Raw genomic sequence first — 23,670 nt, forward strand, 5'->3', positions numbered from 1 at the left:
TCTCAGAACACATCCCCATTGTTAAGTGACACATGACTGTAGAAAAATTTAAGATTTTGGATAAATTAACTGTCACCAAAACACAACTGAAAACATCCACAAAAACAGTCACTCATCTTTTATTTTGAAACTTTTTATTTGGAAATAATTTCAAACTTTAAAAAGTTACAAAAATAAAGTAGTACAAGGAACACTCATATACCCTTTACCCAAATTTGCTTATGGTTAACATTTTATTCATTTGCTGTATCATTTGTACTGCAGATCACTGCAAATCTGTGTCCCTATCTCTTATTCATAATTTATGATGTATTTATTTTCTATTTCTAAGTAACAGATTATCACAAATTAGGAGCTTAAAACAACCCCGATTTACAAGCTCACAGTTCTACAGGTCAGAAGTCTGGACACAGCACGACTAGGTTCTCTGCTCAGGGCCTACAAGGCTGAAATGAAGGTATTAGCCAGGCTGAGCTCCTTTCTGGGGCCCCTTTCTTTGTTGTTGGCCAAATTCAGCTCCTCGCAGCTACAGGACTGAGGTCTCCTTTTCCTCGCTGGCTGTCAAATGGAGTCACTCTCAGCTCCTACAGGTCAACCACTTTCCTTGCAACATGGCTCCACCCACTTCCAAAGCCAGCAATGGAGAATCTCACTCACGGTAAGTCCTTCTCATGCTTTGAATCTCCCTCCCAAGGAAGAGCCCAGTTTCATTTAGGGGCTCACCTGATTAGCTCAGGCTCACCCAGGATAAATCTCTCTCTCTTTCTTAAAGTTGACTGATTTGGGACCTTAATTAGATCTGCAAAATCCCTTTAGAGCAGCACCTAGATTCATGTTTGAATAACTGGGAGAAGCTGTGTATGCATCAGAGGGCAGGAATTTGGGGGACCCTCTCAGAATTCTGCCTACCACATATGAGACAATTAATAAGTCAATGTATTAGTCTGCTAGGGCTGCCATGGCAAAATACCACAGACCGAACGGCTTAAACAACAGAAATCTATTTTTCTCACCATTCTGGAGGCTGGAAGTTCAAGATGGAGGCGTCAGCAGGTTGGTTCCTCCTGAGGCCACTCTCTAGGGCCTGCAGATGGCCACCTTCTCACTGTGTCCTCACAGGGCATTTTTCTCTATGCATATACATCTTTGGTGTCTCCCTCTCTCTTCTCATAAGGACACCAGTCATATTGGACTAGGGCTTCAGCACGTGAATTTGGGGGAAGAGGTGGACACAATTCAGTCCATAATAGTCTAATAACACTACTAAGAGCTACTAGGCAGGTACCGTGCTAAATATTCTCTGTAGGCTATCTCATTTAACATAATTATATATCATTATAAACCATTACATAAGATTCTGGCTTTATCAAGATGTTTCCTATTTTCTTGATTAGAAATTCTATATGATTCCTATTGTGATCTGATGGTCAGAGCCATCTCCATCCATCTCTACTATAATGTGCTCCCTGTGCTCCCTTCTGAGAACAGTTTCACTCACCAATCAAGTTGTATTGATCATCTATGAGCTTGGTACAGAGACACAAAGATAAGTCATCAAAATTCCCGCTCTCAGATAGTATTGTCTAGTAGGAAAGACATTTTATGAGTGTCTCCATGTACATTTTGAAATATCTTACAGAAAAAGTATCAATTACATTTATTGAACCATTCTGCATATTTAAGTTCTTAGGAAAGCTGAGGCACTGAAAATTACAATAATGATTTCAAGAAAGAGGAAGCTCTCTGAATATTTGGTTTTGCATTATCTTCTTGAGCTGCCTCAACCCTAACTGTGCAGCAACACACTCCTTTGAATGTAGCATTAGCCGGAATTCTCTGTGATTGGAGAAAAACCACTTGGGATTTGAAGGCGAGAAGTAATCATACCATAAAAGTACTACACCTGACTAGGTCAGGTGCCTCATATTCCACTCTCCCTGCTCAGGATTAGAAAAAAAAATTTCACTTAAAAGAAAAAAAATCCTTTATTTTCTCACTGTCCGACGCGTTCACTTTTTACGCTACTAACACGAGACCTTCTCTCCCAGGAAGCAAAGGCAGCATTGGCAGCTACTGAAGGAAATCTCCAGATCTGCAGGTCGAGGGGCTTCTCTGCTGCGGGCAGGGTGCGGTGACGGCAACCTGGTGAGGAGCCCTCCCTCCCGCCTTCTTGCACGCCCCCCCTCTGCTCCCTTCCCCCCTCCCCCTGTCCCCTCCCAGCCCCAGCCCTCCCCCTTCCTAGTGGCCCGTGGGCCTGGCGCTGAGTTCTCCATCTCCCTCCTTGGCTCATCACTTCACCTGCGCCGTCTGCAGGAGCGTGGAGGGCCGGGGCTGAGGCTCCAGGCGGGGACCCGCGGCGCGCGCCCGGCCCCGCCCGCCTCGCCCCGCGGGGCTGCGGGGCTGATAAATGGCTTCTTGGCCCCGCACGCCCGGTCGGGCTCCGCGGCAGCTCGACTCGCCGGAGTGCTTCCCCGGGCTCCGCTCCCAGCCCTGCCCGCAGTGGGACCTCTGCGCATGGAGGAGGAGGCGTACCTGGAGCTCTGCCTGGACCAGCGCGCCGCCCAGGTGAGTCGGAGAGTGCAGCCACTGTCCCCAAGTCAGGACCCGCGTCCCTGCCCTGCTGCTGAGCGCCAAGTCCTGCGCCCTAAGGGCTTTGCCTGTGTTAGCTCTTATAAAACTGCTAGCGACCTTAAGAGGTGGGCGTGATTATCCCCGTCTTTCAGTTGGAAAGTAGAAGCTTCCAGAGATGGAATAGCTTGCCCAATGTTGCCAACCGGAACTCGAACCCCTTGTAGTGTGAATCCAGGATGTGAACGGGAGGCACCTGTGGCTTCTTTCAGTTTGTGATTCTTAAGTTTTTGTTTTTTTATAATTTGAAAAATCTTTAGAGTGAAGTATTGTAGAAAAGAGAGGAAGGAGTCTTCCAGAGAAAAGCAAGAGAGCAACGTATTTGGGGGTGGGGGCAGACTTTTAAATAGACGAGGATTAGTGCCGAGGTAGTGTCAGGGAGGGGGAAACTCCCCCCTTCTACCTTCTTGTGCTCTTGTGGCTGGACTAATAATAAAATTGACACAAGACCAGATGAATAGGAGAAAAACCCAATTTAACTACATGTCCATGAGAGACTCGTGAAAATGATGCTCAGAGTGAACAGAGCAGGCAGTGGGTATATCCTTCACACAAAGAAACAAGTTCGTGAGGAATGACAGGACAATGAAACTTAGGTCTGAGGTACACAATTAGGACTTTGAGCAGAGTTTGGGCATGAGGTAGTAAATTGGCAAGATCTGTTTATACAGACTTCTCCGCCCTGAATTCCCTCCCTCAGGGGATGAGGATGCCGGGAGAGCACCTTTCACACGGGAGATTTATTTCCTGCTTTCAGGGGAAACAGACAGGACATGCCATTTCTGCTTCTCAAGTAACTTTAATTCCAAATAGTCAGCATGCTATTGTGGGATATTTTGAGGCAGCCTGGCCTGGGCCCCAGCAGTTCCCTCCTCAGAAACTTCCCTGGAAGTTTCACATATTAAAAATTGAGGCCGTAGATTGTTCCATTATTTCATTGAATTGATCAGTTCATTAATGTCAGTTCAATTAAACAGTTGTATCTCATTTTATGAGGCAGTGATGCAGGTGGGCTCCCAAAATTAGGTCTATGGTGCAACCAATCAGGTACTTAATAAGAGGCATTTCTATGGAAACAAAGAAAAGCTCAAACCATTAGGTTTGAGCAAATTGTAAACCAGTTTCTGAGCCTAGGGGACAGCCAGTCAAGAAGATGTCTAGACGTCAGGGTCAAAGCATCTTTTGCAGTTTGAAATATCTCTGATGTTATTGGGTGTTCAGGTAAACTTGCTGAGTGGCTTACTCAGCAACAGGCACAAAGGTTGTGTAAACACGGGCTGTTGTGGCCATCTCGCAAGTTTGTATCAAGTTGTTCAGCTTCAGTTTGCAGGGCTTCAGGGAACGGGCAGCTTTAGTTCTTAATGATTCCAAGTCAAAAGTGGGAGAAAAATTGGAAATGTTAGTTTGGAGAGTTGTAGCCAAATATTTGAGGAAATGAGAAGAATTGAGGATCCACTCCAGTTTTTGGGTAAATAACAAAACTTCAAAGAAAATTAACAGCACTAGAATCTAATATCTACAAGTGTGTGTTATGGTTTCTATGGAAACATACTTTTTCTCTCTAAAATCACCCTTATTGTAATCAAAAAGAGTCAAATTAAGACTAATTTGTTTGCAAAATAAGTTTAGTTTCAATAAACTTGGCTTAGTTATTTACATAAGTACAGCAAGAAGAGTGATTGATCATATAGGCTCTTTTAAATTTGCTTTGCTGGAATTTTTTGTTTTTAGCTGAGGAAGATTGGCCCTGAGCTAACATCTGTGCCCGTCTGCCTCTATTTTGTATGTGGGTTGCCACCTCAGCATTGCTGACGAGTGGTGTAGGTCCACGCTTGGGAAGCAAACCCAGGCCGCTGAAGCAGAACGCACCGAACTAAACCACTAGGCCATGGGGCCGGCCCCTGGAACTTTTCGTAAGGAATTTCCAGATTGAATCTCTAATAGCCTCTTGAGGCTGAGAAGCCAAGCCAACTATTCCACCTGCAATACCTGTACATTTGGGTGAATTCCTCTTTTCCTGAGGCTGCCAACATATCTTGAGGTTCTTTTTTTTTTTTTTTTTTTTTGTGAGGAAGATCAGCCCTGAGCTAACATCCGTGCTAATCCTCCTCTTTTTGCTGAGGAAGACCGGCTCTGAGCTAACATCTATTGCCAATCCTCCTCCTTTTTGTTTTTCCCCAAAGCCCCAGTAGATAGTTGTACATCATAGTTGCACATCCTTCTAGTTGCTGTATGTGGGAAGCGGCCTCAGCATGGCCGGAGAAGCGGTGGTCGGTGCACACCCAGGATCCGAACCCGGGCCGCCAGTAGCGGAGCGTGCACACTTAACTGCTAAGCCACGGGGCCGACCCATATCTTGAGGTTCTTACACCTGATTAGGCTGTCAGGAACCCTGGAAGTAAGGTACCAGGCTGCGGTTTTGTTTCCCCCGCAAGGGGCTTTGTTAGCTTCATGAAGGCAACCTTGATTCCTTAAAGCTGTTTGGTCATATCTGGTTTACACATGCCTCTTTCAAGCGTGACATCCCAGTCAAAGCCTTGGTAATGTAACCAATGTTTCCAATTGTGTGCTGTTATAAGGAGAACAGATTATTATTGAACTTATGCAAATAAATATATTGTTATGAAAATAAGAATGCTCACTGAGAGTTTCTGAATTCTGGAGGGATCAGGTAGGTAGAAAAAGTAATTGTTTCAATTCTGCTTACAAAGGTATAATTCACCAAATTGCTGTAAGTCATAGATAGCTTAAGAGAAAACAAAATTTTCTTATAGGTGACATTCTGGCTGGGGAATATAAATATTGAACGACTAACTTTACAACTAATGCATTAATAATAATCATGAGAATGTTCTGCAGAGAAGCACATGGTGCTATGAAAGAGTATAACAGGGGTGGGCCCCGTGGCTTAGCAGTTAAGTGCTCGCGCTCCGCTACTGGTGGCCTGGGTTCGGATTCCAGACGCGCACTGGCGGCCTGCTTATCTGGCCATGCTGAGGCGGTGTCCCACATACAGCAACTAGCAGGATGTGCAACTGTGACATACAACTATCTACTGGAGCTTTGGGGGGAAAAAAAAGGAGGATTGGCAATAGGTGTTAGCTCAGGGCCAGTCTTCCTCAGCAAAAAGAGGAGGATTGGCATGGATGTTAGCTCAGGGCTGATCTTCCTCACACACACACCAAAAAAGTATAACAGTGTGGGGGAGCTAACCTAGTGTGGGGTGGGGAGGTCAAGGAGGGCTTCCCTGAGGAAGTGACATCTGAGCTGAGATATGAAGAATGAGGAAGAGTTAGCCACTTTGGGAGAGGGAGAGAGGAGAAGGGGCTGTTGAGAAAGAGCATCTGGAAAAACAAAAGACTTAAAAAAAAATAATAATATTTCAGACAAAAAGTCACAAATTATAATCATCCTCATCAGTGCATTTAGTCCAATGTAATTCTTGTTCTGCTTGAATCCAGTTTTTCCATTAGTTCTCTCAACTTTGCCTGATGATTGAGGGTGATATGAACAGTGATAATTCCAAGTAGTTTGCGAGGTTTTTGTTAAGGCTAGTATGATTTGCCCAGTGAAGTGGGTGTCTCGATCACTGGAGATTGTGGAAGGTACACCCTGAGTGGGAAACACATTTTCTAAGTTTTCTTTGCAACTGTGAGGTTATCAGCTTTGTGACAAGAGAAGGCTTCAAACCAACCAGAAAACATACATACAACAACAAGAACGTACTGACAACCCATACTAAGTGGCATTGAATGAAGCCCAGCTGCAGATGCTCAAAAGACCTGGCGGAGGAGTTCTGAGGCCTCTGGGGACAGAAATAGTTGTTCCTATAGTGGGAGAAGGAATGTAAAAACTGAAAAATGGGGTTTTCCAGGAATCTGGAAAGAACCAAGTGGCCATCTTGGGTTTCCCATAGTCCTGACTATCTAATTTATAGCTATTGTTTACCCATCTTAATTTCTCTGATTCAGCAGACTGTTGCCATGTTACAAGGACAGCAGGGTGGCAAAAGTCTGGCAATGAGGGGTCAATTTTTTTGCAGAAGCTGAATGGACTTCATCCACATGTGTCATAACCTTTATAGATTCTGTTTTTGCTGCCTTTGCATGAAAGTCAGCTAAGGTGCCTTTTTTGGTTTTTTTGAGGAAGATTGGCCCTGCCCTAACATCTGTTGCCAATCTTCCTCTTTTTCTTTTTTCTCCCCAAAGCCTCAGTACATAGTTGTGTATCACAGTTGTAGAGTTGTAGCTCTTCTATATGGGACGCCGCCTCAGCATGGCCTGATGAGCCACGAGTAGGTCCACGCCCAGGGTCTGAACCCGTGAACCCCGAGCCAGCAAAGTGGAACACTCGAACTTAACCACTACACCACTGGGCCAGCCCCCTACGGTGCTTTTCTGATATTTAGATCAGTCCTTTTAGTTAAGCCTTAATTTTGATGACACACAACATTTTATACCAGGACATAGTAGACTACTAGGAATCTGGAACTCTTATAAAATATACAGATACAACATAAAGAAGGCTTAATGTTATTTCTTATTTGACAATGCTGCCCATGTAATTTAACATCATACAAGCCTAATTAGTTTGATATCCCTCTGTTTATAAGGAGATGTTATAAATGTTATATACATAGATGTTATATACAAATCTTTTGAGATGTTTCAGGGATCCTCTGAAAAATCCCAAAGTTAGCTGGAGGTCAAAAAAACTTCATTTAGAATCTGATTTTGGGAAGTTAGTCAAGAAATATCACAGAGGTTTTAAAACACTTGCCTAAATAGGATCACAGATTATTATGAAATTTAATATTTAATTATTTAACCAAAATGACAAAAAGATTTCAAAGACAAACATAGGTTACATTGCTGCACAACCTTAGCTCTTTTTAATAGAAAAGACTCAGCTTTTAACATAAAGCACAGGAAACAGTTCTGATGAAACACAAAAAGGTACAGAAGAACCATTCATAATCTCTTATCAGGAGCAGATCAATATTCTAAGAATACTTTGTTCTTTTAAAAGAGGAAAAGAAAATTAAGTTCCAGTTTTATATAAGTACACTATTGATATTAAAGCTTATTTTAAAAATTCTTAAAATAATTTAATTTTAGTTAACTTGACCACACAAGGTAAGATTTTCCTCTTGCTCTTTTTTATAAGGAAACAAGAAAATTAAAAAATTTTTTTAATTTCATACCAGATTACTTTTGATATTAAAACTCATTCATGTAATTAAATTCATTCTACTTTTAGTTAGCACTGCCCACACATAAAAGCCATTTCCAAAGATTTCTTTTCTATAAACCTTCCATAACTTTCTATGTCCATTTTAGTTTGTCCCTTGTTTTTTTATTCAGAAATAACCAGCTTTATTTTGGGACAAGATTTTTTTTTCCCCCCTCAACAAAAATGCATCTCCATTCCTCATATCTTTTTTTTTTACCAAAAACATAAATATTATTATCCTTGCATACAGAGATTTTCTTTATTTTTAGTAGCTTTAATTACATATATCAATTAGAATTCTTAACCTTAGAAACCTTAATTTCTAGTGGAAACTAAGAAGTAAGCAATTGTAAACTGTATGTTATGCCCATATTCTTTAGATTGGCAATTTTATGAATACATTTTATAATTTGTAGAAACATTTTTCTCATAGTGCAATTTTCCAATAAAGCACAAAACATGTTTTTTAATGGACCCAAATTTGTCTTTTAGTTTTTCTGTAATAAGAAGCCAAAAGTAGATAAACCTCTGTTCAGTAAATAATGTTTTACTATTTTATCTTACCTGGAAATGATCTAGATAGTCAATGAACTTTTCATCATTCAACCTTACCTAGTAAAACTCTAAAGTTTTAAGCCATCAAAAAGACTTGAATTTATTTTTAAGTACACATGCCATAAAATATAATTATTGCATCTCAAAATTCTTAGTGAATTAACATCTGTGTAATTCATTTGTTCTTAACAATCATACTTAGATTATTCCTGAAAATTTCATGAGACATTAAAGCAGTTAGCCATCATCTCAAGTTATTTGTTGACAAATTTTGTAACAGAGATAATGTGAACTTATTTGACTAACAACCCAAGGTAGAATAAAAGTTGCTTGTAATGCTGATAACTGAAGACATGCCTGTTAGCCAACAAACTGAAACAAACTTTCATTTACCAAAGATTATTTTATATCATGTTAACTTGGAAAACATTTGGGTTAGTTTCTATTATATTTAGAAATAATTTATATAAGCACTTAAAGTTACTTAGAGCTCTTTAGAAATTAATTTTGATAATACCATTGGGAGGTAGAAAAATGCCATATCTATAACATACATATAGAGATAAACACAAACAGATCTTATAGCTTTTATTTTAAAATTTCAGCCATGACTTAGGTACAATACAAGACTCATTAGTTTATAAATGTCTCTAGCAGATGGAACAAATTAAGGTTACCTACTTAAAAGGGATTTTTAACATTTGTGGGCAAGACTTTTTTTGTGTGTGTGAGGAAGATCAGCCCTGAGCTAACATCCATCGCCAATCCTCCTCCCTTTTTTTTCCCCAAAGCCCCAGCAGATAGTTGTATGTCATAGTTGCACATCTTTCTAGTTGCTGTATGTGGGACGCGGCCTCAGCATGGCCCGAGAAGCGGTGCGTTGCTGCGCGCCCGGGATCCGAACCCGGGCTGCCAGTAGCGGAGCTTGGGCATGCAACCGCTAAGCCACGGGGCTGGCCCTGGGGAAGACTTAAAATTTTTATTTGCCTTAGACAAGGAGGCTGTGAATTAGACTTGGGGTGAAAGAGCCTCTCTAGCAGCCTGCATTTAAAATGAAACATTTTTCCCTCTTTTTAACTTCAGACTTGACTGATTAAGCTAGCCAATTGCCTAGATCTCAGGCAATTGTGGGCTGGTATCTTCTGGGGTGTTTACATTCAAAGACGCGGTAAAATTGACAACTTTAAAGGACAGAGAGGAAAAAAATGCAAGTTGTTTTTTCCTAGGAGTTTCAGGGTAATTTTTCCTTCAGTCTTAGGAGTTGGAGCTGATCTAAATAAGAGTTCTCAGAAAGGTTACAAGCGTTTTGAGATAAATTGGGGAGGTTTTGGGATTGGTGGAAGGGAATGGGTGGAATCGGAGCTGGCTTTAGAGCTGCATTTTCAGTTTTGCAAAGATTTGTAAGATGAGGACGGTTGCTCTCATTTCCTCAGAAATTGGGTTGTAACTTAAATGATATTATAGGTTGATCTACTCATCCAGTTACATTATCCCTAATTTGTTTCTTTTCCTCTGGGTACATAGTTTGATTTTAACTTAGGGAAGAAGGCCTATAAAAAAAAAAAATTGGTATCAGGCTCTAAATATCAGCTTTCAATTTGGCCAATTTTTGACCATAGAACTACTGAAAAAAAATCCTTCTAAATATCTTGTCGGTTTTCAGCTGGGACAAAGAGTTAATATTTCTGGCAGCGTTAAACAACTCCATGGACCTAAGAGGTGTCCCTAAAGTTTATTACCTTCCAAAGATCCAGCACCATTCCCAAAGATAACCAAAAGAAAGGACTGACAGCCTACTTGTCCCAGGCAGGCAGAAAGTTAAGTCAAGCAGACACGAAACGAGACAAGCAGGAAGGCAATAGTTACCCCTGGGAGAGAAAGAGTCAATAACCAGTGGGTCTGGATTAGAAAGGAAGGGACAACATGAAATTTTATTCTCGTCTCTTGATGGGGCTTTACAGAGTGGCCATTGAGTAGAGGTAAAAGGGCTGTTGTCCAGGGGGCATGAATTCCCTGCGAAGGGGTTCTAGGATAAATCTGCAAAGGATATTGCGCAGGAAGGCCTGAAGCTGGCAGAACCTAATAGTAGAGCCCAGCAAAGCGAGCTTTACTGCCTGTCCCAGGTGCTTCTGTTAAAGTCATTTTCTGGCCTTCAGCATTTACATAAGTAACCTGTATACTCCTGGAGATTAGGCTGGGTGCTGTCTGTAAATCGGGAAGGAAAAGGAAGCTAAAACAGGCAAGTGGGGCCGGATTTTAAGAAAGAGCCTTGGGCCGGCCCCGTGGCTTAGCGGTTAAGTGCGCATGCTCCGCTACTGGCCGCCCGAACCCCGGGCACGCACCGGCGCACCGCTTCTCCGGCCATGCTGAGGCTGCACTTCACATACAGCAACTAGGAGGATGTGCAACTATGACATACAACTATCTACTGGGGCTTTGGGGGGAAAACAAAAAAAACGAGGAGGATTGGCAATAGATGTTAGCTCAGAGCCGGTCTTCCTCAGCAAAAAGAGGAGGATTAGCATGGATGTTAGCTCAGGGCTGATCTTCCTCACACACACAAAAAAGAGCCTTTATGTTGGATTTTTGTAGTAAGTCTAAATTTTTTGTTCTCTCATCTTGTTAGGCAGCCCCTAATTCTAGCTGTTAAATTATATAATTTTCCTTTTTCTTCTTAAGTGCTGGACAATTGTACTTCCCATATCCTGATTTTTATTTATTTATTTTTATTTTTTTTTTACAATAGCTGCAAATGTCTGAAGGCAAATAAGGGGTCTGAGTGGGCTTTGATTTTTGTTCTGTCTTTCCTTCATATTAAGGGAGTCTCAATGGCTAGCCGTTATACCAATATGAGTGCTCTCTGAAAAAATTCTTTTTCCAACTTAGTTTTTCTAGTTTAAAGGATCCATTGTCTGGCCATTGATGAGTAGGATTAGGATCTTAGCAGTGACCCAAACCAATAAGCCTTTTTATGGCTTAACCATGGACACAAGAGGTGTCCCTGAAGGAGAGTACAAAGGATGTTGTCCTCACCAGATCCAAAAAGTTCACTGCCAGAGTTAGCCTAGGAACTATGAGGTGCCCTGTTCTAAGCAGCTGTTCCAAAATACAGGAAAGTACATTTTCCCCTTTTTGAACAGAATAGGATGTTGAGAGTCCCTGAGCTCAGATCCACAGCCTGCTTGGCTGCCTGCCAGATGCATGTGCGTCCTCCAGCTGTGGAGACCAAGGCCCATCTCTGGAGGAGAGGATCAGCAAAATCAAGAGTACTCGTCCAAGAAACTAGTTTCACAAATATTTTCTCCTGCTAATCTAAATCTACAGACAGAGGGCTGGCCCCGTGGCTTAGTGGTTAAGTGCGTGCGCTCTGCTGCTGGCGGCCCAGGTTCGGATCCCGGGCGCGCACCGATGGCACAGCTTCTCCAGCCATGCTGAGGCCGCGTCCCACATACAGCAACTAGAAGGATGTGCAGCTGTGACATACAACTATCTACTGGGGCTTTGCGGGGGGAAAGAAAATTAAATCTACAGACAGAAAAACTCGCACCACTTTTGTTCCCATCAGATTCTGCAGACAGAGATCTGGGAGGCTAACAAGGTGAGAAGGCTTACTTTTTTGCCAGCTTGTGTAGATGTCCAGGATCTCTTAGCTGCAGCAAGCCTCAGGGAGAAAGCAGTTTCCCAGCCAGTGAGTCTCCTGGCTGGCTCACCAAAACTGTCAGGGTGGGAGAAGTTCCCCCCTTCTACCCTTCTTGTGTTCTTATGGCTAGACTAGTAATAAAATTGACACAAGACCAGATTAACAGGAGAAAAACCCAGTTTAATAGGTACGTATTGGAGATAATAGAACAATGATGCTCGGCGAGTGAACAAAGCAGGCAGTATATATATATTTTACACAAAGAAACAATAAAGCTGTGAGGCATGACAGGACAAAGAAACTAAGGTTTGAGGTATGTAATTTGTGAGGAATTTAAGCAGAGTTTAGGTTTGAGGTAGTAAATTAGCAAGATTTGTTTATATAAGTTTCTCAGCCCTGAATTCGTAGCTCTGGTGATAAGGATGCGGGGAGAGCACCTTTCGTGTGGGAGATTTCAGAGGGAACAGAGACAGGAGGGTCAGAGTGCCCTCTTTGCTTTTCAAGTAACTTTAATTCAAAATAATCATATGCTATTGTGGGATGTTTTGGGGTAGCCTGCCCTGGGCCCCAACAGTAGAAATAGTGAAATCCCATAGCATTTAACATAGCAAAGGGGAGCCCACACAGGAGAGGTTCTGGAAAGATGAGTTGATGGTTCTGCAAAAATAGTTTAACAAAAAGTTTCTTCAGATACAAGGCCAAGGATGCAGTGACTCCCCTAGACGCACATCCCCTGAGGTGTGTTCCTACAGGTGAACTCAAAAGGGGGGCTGTCAAGGTTCCGTCGCCATAAAACATCTCCCTTCAATATCTTGTTGCCATTGCCTTCAATTCCTTGTTGAAGTTTAATTTCCCTGGGTGAGAGCTTTGTCCCCTGCTGTAACAGGGAAAAAGAGGGGAGACACTGATTGTTGCAGTTATTAGTGCTTTAGTGTAAATTGGCAGCTGAGATCCTTTCCAGCTAGGACAGGAGAAGCCAAGGAAACAATGGAGAGGAATCAGGGCCGTTGTCCCCACCTCACTTTTCTTAGGGCCATACTGTGGGGGGAGAGGGGGAAATGGAGGCTAATTACATAGTTCAAAACAAAATCTTATTTCAAGAGAAGAACTACACTCTTCTAAGTGTTTTCTTTGAACAGTTAGTCACCCCTGCCATCTGCCAGACTTCTAGTAACAGAACAGTGCAAAAGGATCTAGCCATTGTATCTTAGCTGAAGCAGCTTTGTCACTGAGAAGATGCAACACAAGGCATTCTTGACTGTTCAGTTGTCAGAAGAAAGATCTTCTAAGGGATGAGGTCATCCTGCAGGCAGTGCTCAATCTAGAATTGAGCCCTGCAACTCAGGCGCAGCAGGTGGTAATATATGTACGAAGGTAATTGATTTTTTTTTTTTTTTTTTTTCCGTAACCAAGCCCATGACTTGTACATCTGCTGCTTCCCTCAGTTGATGGTAATGGCAGCTGAGCAGCCTGCCCTGGACTGGAAATACAATACGTTGAGTTAAACTGTTCTTGCCATTTAAATTTCAATAATGTGTTTCCTATTGTGAATTTGTGTAACTAGAATGTTTTCTTATCTCTTCTTTGACTAGAAGAAATAATGATGGGTCTTGAGTGGAATCTTGATTAGCACACAAGACTATATCTTCAACTTCCTTACTTATTGTTCTTCTCTTTAAAATATGAATTTAAAACTCTACAATCTTTAAATCAACTAAAGTTGATAATCAACTTAAGGAGTACAGTAAATCTATTCTCTTCAAAGTACACACAATTTAGACCACTGTGGCTCTATTGAGAGAGTTACAAAAGAGAGAGAGTTACAAAAGTTACTGATGCCACAGAGAGTTATAAAATTGGGTTCAGAGAGGCAGCTTACTACGGAACAACTAAAGTAGGACAAACATTTTATAAAAAAAGCTTTTTTCCTGCATTTTAAGGTATGCTTTCCTATTTCTTTTAAGTGTGCTTTTCTGCTATAGCAGAGCTTCAGTGATGCTTTGTGGGAAGAGGCAGGGCATGACTAGAAGCTGCCTTGAACTGCCTCTCACCCTGCCACCTCGCCTGCCACCATAGTGTATCCCTTTGGTGTGACGTGGTGTTCTGTTTGTTGTGTTTTGTCTGTCTGTTTTGGGAACGGTCTAGGGTGACCTCACCCTGCCTGGGTCACCCCAACTCAGCCCAACTGTGCCTGATGATGTGTTCACACTTCATCCATCCAATCCAGAGATTGTGTTTAGTTCACTTTTTAAAGAAGTCGAAGAAACATCTGGGAGTTTTTCATCTGTGAATCTTAGCTTCCCATCAGGTGAACTTATCCAAGAAAATAAAGACCAGACTGTCATTAGAAACAAGCATGAAATTGAAGACAGTTGTGAAACTCAAAGTCAGCCGTTACCCAGTGAACAGGACGTTGGCCTGGACTTACACAGCAGCAGTTGGTCAAATTCCCATTCACGTGGTGATGCTGGTGATACTGGTGACGCTGACTCAGTCCAGCCCTCTCTTGAGAAATCAAACTCCTTGCCTCTGGCATCCATAACTCCCATGACATCAATGACCTCTGTTTCAGAGTGTTCTGGAATTGTGCCTCAACTACAGTAAGTTATTGGGTTTTTTTTAAATGAGTGATGCTTCTGGTTACACGTTTTATATTCCTGAATGTGATGACAACTAATTTCAGAATAATAGTGTAAGAAATAGAATTTCAGATTTCATTATTCTTGGTTTTATCAGTTCTTAGTGGATTATAGCTTTAGACAGTTTGGTTATCTGTAAAACGAAGCACTAACTCTTGATCTCTTAAGAGGCAGTTAAGAGTATACACGTTCTTGAAGAATTGTATTTATACTAAAGCACTGTAGTTGCTGAAAATTGTGGTTTGGGTTGGATAAACACAATATAAAGATGTAAAATTGAATTCGATTTGCAAATTGGCATTGTGCTTTGTGTTTTTGAGGCATAATTTTGAAAAAGATTTAAAACTTAATTTTAGTCAGCTAGTCATGAAATTTTAGGAACAGCTGTTTTAGTACTTCACTTTGGGATTTTTACATTTTACTAGGGACCGTGTTACTATGTATGTCACATTTAGAATAATTCTCCTCCTAGGAGTTCTCTAATAAACAACCTAAGGAATGAGGAAGTTAACGTTTTAATTCTTTTTCACTTTTTATATCTGATATAGTTTTCTAAATTGACTTATTTCTTTAGGAATGTAGTTTCCACTGTAAACGTGGCTTGTAAACTGGATCTGAGGAAAATAGCTTTGCATGCAAGAAATGTAGAATATAATCCAAAGGTAAGATTTCTCAGTATGCCTGTCAACAATTAGCTTCTATTTAGATTTACTTGCCTTCATGCGATCATGATATTGACTTATTCCTTTGTTTTCATTTTTGAAAAAGGAAAAACTTGTTAGTGAAAAGCTTTTGGCAACTCGAAAGGTTAATTGCCTCACTCTGTTTTGAAGTTTTGAAAAATACTCGCACTCTCCGTGCTGAATAAAGCAGTGACTGAGCAGCTCCTAAAATGAAGATCTTTCCCTTGTCATCCAAAAAGAATTTTCCATATGACAATTTTCAGCCTGACTATGGAGATGCTAACTTTCTTCAAATGTTGTCATGTTTCTGGAAATAATTTTTTCTAAATGTTGTCCCACCTAGCTGACACTTTTTTCTATTTACAGTTTCTCTTATTTGAGAAAGCTAAATTGTTTAGTGTAAAGATCAAGCTTATACTTACTAATATAAGAGTCAGGGATTTTTTTTCCCTCAATTTAATAAAATTGAGTCTGTCTTGTGTCTTGCCAAGGCTAGGCGTCCCATTTTCAATGGCCTATTTACCTAGGAAGTAGATTTGGTAATTTGATCAACATTTAATGATTTGGTGGGCTCTGTGCTTAGGAATACAAAGATGAGTAAGGCATGGTCCTTCCTGGGAAAAGTTTACTGTCTTGGGTGGTGGAGAATTTACGGAGTTAGATAAGAAAGATCATATTAGTAGCCACCCAGAGGACCTTGCCAGTATCACCTGTTTTTGGGTTAAGTATTTGTTTTTCCTGATGTGGTAGTGTTGTTACTGACATCTGAATTTAAATAGTACCTGAACGTTACCCAAATGCAGTGTGGCTTTCCTTTTCATATTTCGTGTAGCTGGCTATGATGAGAACAGGAACACAGTGATGAGCTAAGATTCTAATGGCTGCAGCAATGATTGACCACACTATGGAGCAATCTGCATTTTTAAGTTTATTTTATTCTACATCATCCTCAGCTCTCCCCTCATTTTATTTCGGTGTTCAGGGTATGTCCAAACTTGAACTTGACAGCCAAAGAAATTCTGGCTCAGCACTTAACGTACCTTAAGAATTTAACAAAGTGAGTACCGGGTGAGAATGCTACCTTTTTAGTAAACACCTGGAAAACATAATAGGACTTGACCAACTCTGTGTAGGTTCTTTTACTGTCTGTCAACACTTCAACTCTGAAATTGCCAGTCTGGCCTTGGAGTGATCTATGGTCCTGTGGAGTAACTTTGAGTCTTGTAGTCTTGCAGAGTCCCCACCCCAGTTTCCATCCCAGCTTTATGGAGGCAAGAAGAGAAGGGAAAGGAAGTATCTGTGTAGGCCAAGTAGGAGGAGGAGGTCATTTAGTGACATGTCAGTGTGGCGGGCCAGTAGTTCTCAGCCCTTCCCTGCATCAGCACCACCTGGAGGGCTTGCCGATGCCGATGCTGCTGGTCTGAGGACCACACTTGGAAAACTATGGCGGGCAAGAACTTAACAAATCAACTTTTTGTCATTCATCGTCAGCATGACTATCAATATATATATTCTATATCTTGGCTGCTTTTTAGTACATTCTAGAGTCTTGGTGAGCTTGTAACATACTTGATACTTTCTCTTTGAAAGAGAAAGGAAGTATTTCAAAGTAAAAAGCACCGAGTTGGACTAGTGGTGGTTTTAAATCTCAACTTTACTATTTCCCGTGTAGTGTGAGAAGTTCAATAACTGCTTGGTTTCCCTGTGCACTAAATGGGAATAATAATGGACTCAACTTAGTCCTGGCATGAGGATAAATGAGAGAAAACCCGTAAAGCCCTTAGCTTAGGGCCTGAAATGTAAAGACACTCATATTTTAGCTTTACTGTTATTATTCTTGCCTGTTTTTTCTAAGTATATTTTAGAATCGTAATCCTTTTTGTTAGTTAATCTTGATGTGGGGGAATGGACCCAGACACTTTTTAGTTTTCCCATCCAGTTTCAGTTTATTCAAGACCATTTTCTTGTCCAGCTCAGCTTTTCAGCTAGAATAGTGTTAACTCCTGGCAGCGGCTAATTGTCTTTTTGGCTTCTGTGTGCAGAGATTTGCTGCTGTCATAATGAGGATCCGCGAGCCCAGGACAACAGCCCTCATATTTAGCTCTGGAAAAATAGTCTGTACAGGAGCCAGAAGGTACGAGGAACCAGCCTCCACCACTACCAGACAAATAATTCAGTATGTAAAACAAGGCAAGATAGCATTAATGTTCTAAAACACATAGTAGAAGCAAAATATTTTTCTTTGCTGAAGAGTTAAATTCATGAAATGCCAAATTTTGGGTTAAAAACATTCAGCCTTATAATACTTATATCCTACTTTACAGTTCCCCCCTGTTAAACTGAGGAGGCTTCACTAAGCTGTTACAACTTGTTTTTAAGGTGCATTAAAAAAAAAGAGCTACAGTAGGGATAAAGCCTCTTATGAACCTGGGGAAGTAGTTTTTGCGTAGTTTCCTTATTGCGGATAAATAGATAAAACTTTTTGAAGGAGGGAAGTTAGACGTTTCTTGGCTATTAGTTTGAGCAGTAGCTCAGGAGGCATCTGGTAGGAGGCACCTCTTTCCCGGCTCTCCTGCAGAGGGAGCCCGTGCTGATGTAGGTCCCTGCACCTAACCCGGCAGAGGAAGAGCTGCTCCTGCCTCGAGGTGTCACAAGATGAGAAGCCAACTGTCCTCCTGAAAGGTTACACCATTTCCTCTTGCCCTAGAGCTGTACTGCGTGTTCATTTTCTCTGAACACTGGGTGTTAATATTTTTTATATTTGTCAACTTAATTAGCAAAAAAGTTACGTTGTTTTAATTACCTATCTTTGATTTACTAGTGACTCGAACTTTTCATAAGCACATACACTGCCTACTGTGTCTTTTTGCCTAATAATCTATGGAGATACTTGTCTTTTAGTATTTTTCATCATTTTGTCTTGTAAATATTTTTTCCCAGATTAATGTTAATAGTGTTTTATGGGTTTTTCTACACAATTAAAATTTTTTGTGTATCCTCTATCCAATTTTTTCCTTTATGCTTGCTACATTTGGCTTCATCGCTTAGGAAGGTGTTCTCCATGCATAACGTTACATAAACATTGACCTCCATATATTTTTCTGGCCTTTTTTAGGTCCTGCTTTGTATTGAAGAAAGGAAGTTGGTGTTTTGATTCATCTAGAGCTTTCTCTAGATGATGGAAAAGTGCTATATCTGTGCTGTCCATTGTGGTAGCACTAGTCATGTGTGACTACTGAGCACAAATAGAGCTAATACCACAGAGGAACTGAATATTTCATTTTAATTAAATTTAAATAGCCACATGTGGCCAGTGGCTATAATATTGGGCAGAGCAGGTCTAGAATTTTATTTTGATGTAAGAGAAATAATTTTTTTTCAAATGGCCAGTCAATGCCCCGATACATTTATTGAAGAATCTATTCTTACTCCATTTTTTCCCCGACCTGTTTTTACATGTTAATTTCTTTACATGTGTCAGAGTAAATTTCTGGGCTCTTCTGTTGGTCTGTGTATCCTTTGACCTAGAAATCTCCATTTTTAAGTCATTATTGGACAACTCTGCAAGATATCTGCAGGGATGTTCATTTCAGCATTGTTTAAAATGGGGAAAACAAATATCTAGTAACAGATTTTTGATTAGATCATAAAATAAAATTGTGTTTAGCCATTAAAACACACACTGAGTTGGAAGGATGGTCACATCATGTTAAGTTTGGAGGGGGCAGGCAATTAAATTGTAGCTTTATGATTCAACTTTCACTTCAAAATATGCTCATATTACATACACATTCATGGGTATCTTTCCCTATCTGAATTTGTTTCCTAAGATCTGATACTGAAGCTGGGATAGTGAGTTCAGATAATAAGCGATAACAAGTACTTGGTTCTTGTTTTGGAGAGGTGTGAAAGTTTGGTTAGTGTAAGAGATGTTAGAATTATCTCAATTTACCCAAACCTATTCTCTTTAGGTGTAACAACCAGAGTTTGCATAGCGAGGGATACCTGTGTTTGCATAGGAAAAGTACAGAAGGGTCAAATTTATCAGTGGGTATCATCACTGGTGGTGACATTTCAAGGTTCTTAATCTGTTTTCTAATGTCTGTACAAGAGCATGTACGTAGACTTGGTTATTTGTTTGAATGGGAATTTCTGTGTGATAGTCACAGCTAATACCCCAAGAAACTACAGGGCTATGCAAACTCTTGAAATTTGACCTTATAAACACTAGCACTATGGGAAATGTAATGGGTCATTTAGGTGAAATGTTTTTCAAAATAGAAACAGTTTATTTCATTGCTAACTTGGGGACATGGTCTTGCTGGGGACATTTCCGGAGTTAGAAATGGATGAGGAGATGCAACGTGAAGTGAGGTGAAGTATGTGAAGTAATGAAGACGCGTAAGAGGGGGCAGTGTTGAGAAGGATCTAGATAGGGAAGGGAATCAGCTGCTTCCTTTGGTCCAGGCAAACAACAATTTCAATCTGGCTTACCGGTCAGCTGCTTCTGATTTTCAACTTAAAGATGGGGACAACCCGTGAGAGAGGGCCGAGTTCACATGATTTCCCTGCCCTGTTTGGCAGCCCCTATTACTCATTGTTTTGTTTTGGCAGTGACCATTGAAAAGTATCGAATGAAAAATAAACCTCAAATCTCAGGACTTCACATTCTCTGACATGGATTAGGGCGGGAGTAGGACAAACACTTAGAACATGGCGACAAAGTCAGAAGAATTTCTTTCTTTCACGTATTGGATATGAGTTGAATGACAATTGTGTGAGAAAGCCTGAGCAAAATTGGGCAGGTTTTGAAATATATTTTAATTTGGGGTTTTTTTTCACAATTTGTCCCATGAACACCCAAGTCCTGACATCCTGTCTATGCTACTCAGTTGGCACATATCTTACTTCCTCATGGTGAGTTTTTCTGTATGCGTGTGTCCTGATTTCTCTTGCTACTGTTCTCATCTAAATGACACACACTTTTAGACCAGACACATCAATCGTTGCGTCTTGATTGCGCATCAATCGTTGGAGGGCTTGTTAAAACACAGATGGCTGGGCCCCACCCCCAGAGTGCCTGCACATCTAAGGTGGGACCTGGGACTTTGCATTTCTAACAAGTTCTCAGGTGGTGATGCTGCTGCTGGTCTGAGCACACACTTGGAGAACCAGTGGAATAGTTAATTTTATCTATTAGCACTTAAAACAAGTAAAAGAAAAAAATACGTTGTATATGAGAGATGACAAAACAAATCTGTTTATGATTCAGTTCAACAACTGTATGTTGTACAAGGTGCTAGGGACAAAAGTAGAGGAGGAAGGTCCTTGTCCTCCAAATCTACACCTTAGTGTACACTGAAAGATAAGCATGGTACAGATGCTCAGCATGCAATCAGAAGTGTGTGAATACAGCCCAAGTAGTACAGAGGACATAGTGATGAAGACTTCTTTAAATACTTTTGCCCCTCCCCAGTGAAGAGCAGTCTCAACTTGCAGCGAGAAAGTTTGCTCGTGTGATACAGAAGCTTGGGTTCCCTGCCAGATTCCTCAATTTTAAAATTCAGAACCTGGTTGGAAGCTGTGATGTGAGATTTCCCATCAGGCTGGAAGGTTTGGTGCTAACCCATCAGCAGTTCAGTAGGTATGATTGTTATATAGCTTAACTTTGAGTTTACCAAGATAATTAAAGTTGTATTATGGGCTGCTTATATTATGTATCTTTCAGAGAAAATGTAATTTTTTTAAAGGCACAGCAGGTGAAAGGGTTAAAATGTTATGCCTAAGTCCTCATTGATGACCATATGTGTCCAATTGTTTGAAATAGTGGTTCTCAAAATTAAATTGCATAGTAATACACCTGGACAGCTTGTTAAACAATTCCTGCCTAGGCTGCATCACCGATGACTTGGCTTGAATTTGCATTTCTCACAAGCTCGCAGGTGATGCCAATGCTGCTGGCCAGAGGCCCACAGTTGAGACCCACTGATGTGTAGATTTCTAAAACAGGCACACCTGGCTTGGGGGTAGTGGCAGTGGTGGGAAAGAAGGGGTGTGAGACGGGGTAGGCAAGTTTGAAGGAGCTGACAGCTGGTGAGAAGAGAAATGGTTGGAGAGAAGATGACAAAGAATGGCCACAGCACATTCTGTGAAGGCAATTCTATCTAGTTTTTGTCCTGCTGAGTTTGTCTGAGGGTTTTCTTTTTGTCTGTGTAGCTGTATCCCCCACCACAATTTCTTCTTTAGCATATTTATGTTCCTTGGGGGAGTATCTCCAGCCTGCCTGGCTTCTTCAAATGTCACTTCCCATCCCAACAGCCAGTGCTCCTTGTCTTCCTCCGTCAGCTGCTGTGGTGCTCAGGCCCTTGGAGAGCAGTGATGGAGGTTGACTGATCAACACCAAATCTCACCACTCCTTGGGATATACACTTGGGCCAAGGTGCTTGAACTGGCTTAGAATCACAGATGCTCTTAAATTCTCTTGATCTAGCTTGAACTTAACTCCTTTCACTCAACACTTTTCCTTCTCTTTGCCTTTGAGCAATCATTCTGTTTAATAGAGTGGATAGGGAATCATAGCTGTGCTTTAACACATGATCTGAACAGAAGTTTAAAATTGTTTTGTCTTTTCCTAACTTTTTAAAAATTTTAGTTCATTCTGAGATTCAGCTTTTATGATATTCATCATGCAGTGTTTATTTTCCCCTTGATTGTATGTTTTTTTCCTCTGCATCAATTTTTTTTCGACATATGCTTATTGAGTGCCCATCAAGTAACCATTGAGTTCATTCAGTAGGAAGCCCCCCATGCGAGACATATTGCCTCTTTATGTATCTCTCTCTCTGTTAAATCATGGCATAACTTGTAGATTCGTTGTAAAACCTTTAAGACTCTCAACACATGAGCCATCTCATCTTCAGATTCTCAACCATGGGCCTCCATCTATCTTTCTCTGAACCAACTTTTTCTGAACATATGAGAGATCTCTGCCTGAAATCTAAGGTACATGGCGATACTAGACTTAGCATTCCCCTGTCCGGCCATTTAGGGCTCTAAAATGATGTGTGAATTCCTCCCAAGTGTCATTTCATTTCTTTTTCACCAACATTGTCTTCTTTGCAGATCAGATTTAAATCAACAGTAGGAGGGCCTCTTGTCACTACTTCTGCTTTCTAGAAGATATACTTGCCAGTAGGGCAAGATGAGAATTCATCAGATACACTGCTTTTAGCCACTTGGTGTGGGCCCATCATGGGTCGTTCTTCTGAGCCAATTTTATGATCTCATCCACCTTTTTAAATTTGGCCAGAAAGCTTTCTTTGTGTTCTCACAGCTGTCTCATTCTAGTCTCTTTCTTGCCTCTCACAAATGCTCTCCGCTTTGGCCTCCATCCTTAGGTTATGGATTACAACTCCGGTGTAGGAATTCGTGACATGAGGGTGTTAAAGCACCTCTTTCTCAACAAGTTTTATCTTTAAAGTGAGGCCTCTCTTTAATTGTCTGTAGCCCTGTGGGGGCCATGGCACACATCAGCTATAATTATCAGGTCAAGTTTGCCTTACGTTAAAACCTCAAGTTCATTTAATTTCCCAGGTTTTACAAATATGTATTATCAGCATCTGATAATATAAATATCTTCTTTGTTACTGGGCGTCTTCTCCATCAATCTTGCCGTGCCATAATTGTCTTCAGTTTTCCCTGAGCATTTTTCTCCCTTCTCTTCAAGTTTAAAATCAAAGATACCCTGATAATAAATATTTCTTAAATGAGTAAAATCTATGTGGCTACTGTGTAGCAGATGTGACAGTGACAGTCAAGACAGCCATGGTCCCATGCCCTCATGGAATTCACTGTCTAAAAGACAAGCCAAAAGCAATAATGAAATATGGTAAGTATGAAGGTGAACACCCCTTGGAGTGCTATGGTACCATCAAGCAGGATAGATACTTAATGTAATGGGGGAGGTGTGGAGGTCAAGGAAGACTTCTTCAGGGAAGTGACATGTAAGCTGAGACTTGAACGATGAGTCAAAGTTGGGTTGGCCAAGAGACTGGCAGGTGTTTGTTATTCTCCATCCTCGTGAAGTGTTCTCCATCCCTAACCAAAACTTCCCTTTTTTTCCCCCTGCTTAAAACTGCTTTTGAAATGAGACAGAGAAGAAATAAAATGAAGTAAATCTCTAATCAGGAGATTATGCTGGTACCATAAAACCATGGTTCTGAAAGCCAAATGCAGTTCACCATCATTTACATACTTTTGTTTTCTCTTTTCCCTCTTAGAGTCCTAAGATTCA

At 40.9% G+C, this 23,670-nt stretch overlaps 1 protein-coding gene across 1 annotated transcript in view; it reads left to right on the forward strand.

Moving 5' to 3' along the window:
* Nucleotides 1–611: 611 nt before the first annotated feature.
* TBPL2 (TATA-box binding protein like 2) overlaps nucleotides 612–23,670 on the forward strand; it is a 33,333-nt gene continuing 10,274 nt past the window's right edge. Inside the window, exons 1-7 of the mRNA XM_014784232.1 lie at nucleotides 612–658; nucleotides 2,049–2,145; nucleotides 2,221–2,565; nucleotides 14,201–14,655; nucleotides 15,269–15,356; nucleotides 17,420–17,511; nucleotides 20,854–21,021. Coding sequence (XP_014639718.1) covers nucleotides 612–658; nucleotides 2,049–2,145; nucleotides 2,221–2,565; nucleotides 14,201–14,655; nucleotides 15,269–15,356; nucleotides 17,420–17,511; nucleotides 20,854–21,021 — 1,292 coding nt within the window. The remainder of the gene's footprint in view (nucleotides 659–2,048; nucleotides 2,146–2,220; nucleotides 2,566–14,200; nucleotides 14,656–15,268; nucleotides 15,357–17,419; nucleotides 17,512–20,853; nucleotides 21,022–23,670) is intronic.

This window comes from Ceratotherium simum, chromosome 24 (genome assembly GCF_057802395.1).
Source record: "Ceratotherium simum simum isolate JZ-2026a chromosome 24, ASM5780239v1, whole genome shotgun sequence".
Taxonomy (NCBI): Eukaryota; Metazoa; Chordata; class Mammalia; order Perissodactyla; family Rhinocerotidae; genus Ceratotherium; species Ceratotherium simum.